Consider the following 1,071-nt stretch of genomic DNA (forward strand, 5'->3'; position numbering starts at 1 on the left):
CCCCACACACACACACACACATACAATCTCTTGTCCTCGCTCTCTTGTTATCCTCAGCACTCTCCCTCCCGCCTCCTGGTTTTCTCCTCCTCCTCCTCCTCCTCCTCTCCATTGCGCACCAGGCGTAAAAAGGAGGCGTGCACTCCCGTGCGTAAGAGCGCACAGATGGATATGTAGAGGGATGCTCTTCTGAAAAACGCGCAGTCTGCACCTCCCTGGAACGGACGCGTAAATGTGCGCCACGAAGGAGTTCCTCATAGGGTGAATCAAGTTCAATCCACGGAGATTCTTTGCATTGTTCCTTCCTCTTTGTGATTTTTTTTAATTTATTGTTTATTTATTTTTGGATAATGGTGATAACGTTTTGCTGAAGATGCTCATCAGTATGGATGACGGCGCGTTGCTCTCCGGGTGGATGTTTCCGGACCATTCCACCTCCTCCCCAAGTGTTTGTGTTTGCGCGTGAAGTTGACCCGAGGACAAAGCGCAGCGATGAGAGGGAAATACTTTCTCCTCGCCTTCTTGCTGCTCAAACTTATGGCTCTGGTGTGCAAGGCGGACGGGGAGCCCGGACTGCTGGGGGGCTTCGTCATGATTGCCACCTCCAACGGCTCTCGGGAGGAAGAGAGCGTCTCCGAGGAGACGCCGCACACCGAGGACAAATGTCGGGGCTACTACGACGTGATGGGCCAGTGGGACCCGCCGTTCATCTGCAAAACGGGCAACTACCTGTACTGCTGCGGCACCTGTGGCTTCCGATTCTGTTGCTCCTTCAAGCAATCGCGGCTGGACCAGAGTGTGTGCAAAAACTACGACACCCCGGTGTGGATGAAGACCGGACAGACCCCCTACAACAAGATGAACAAGATGCACGACAGCACCAGGGACAAGACCAACCTGATTGTCTACATCATCTGTGGAGTTGTGGCCATCATGGCTCTGGTGGGGATTTTCACCAAATTGGGCTTGGAGAAGGCGCACCGACCCCAGAGAGAGAACATGTCCAGGTAAACACACACACACACACACACACACACACACACACACACACACACACACACACACACACAC

General features: G+C 53.4%; 1 protein-coding gene across 1 annotated transcript in view; it reads left to right on the forward strand.

The window, feature by feature from the left end:
- The first annotated feature begins 163 nt into the window (after positions 1-163).
- The window catches only part of shisa9a (shisa family member 9a), a 97,630-nt gene continuing 96,722 nt past the window's right edge, over positions 164-1,071 (forward strand). The window contains exon 1 of the mRNA XM_014028153.1: positions 164-1,007. Coding sequence (XP_013883607.1) covers positions 493-1,007 — 515 coding nt within the window. The 5' untranslated portion in view covers positions 164-492. The remainder of the gene's footprint in view (positions 1,008-1,071) is intronic.

Source organism: Austrofundulus limnaeus, unplaced genomic scaffold, assembly GCF_001266775.1.
Source record: "Austrofundulus limnaeus strain Quisiro unplaced genomic scaffold, Austrofundulus_limnaeus-1.0 Scaffold5, whole genome shotgun sequence".
Lineage (NCBI taxonomy): Eukaryota > Metazoa > Chordata > Actinopteri > Cyprinodontiformes > Rivulidae > Austrofundulus > Austrofundulus limnaeus.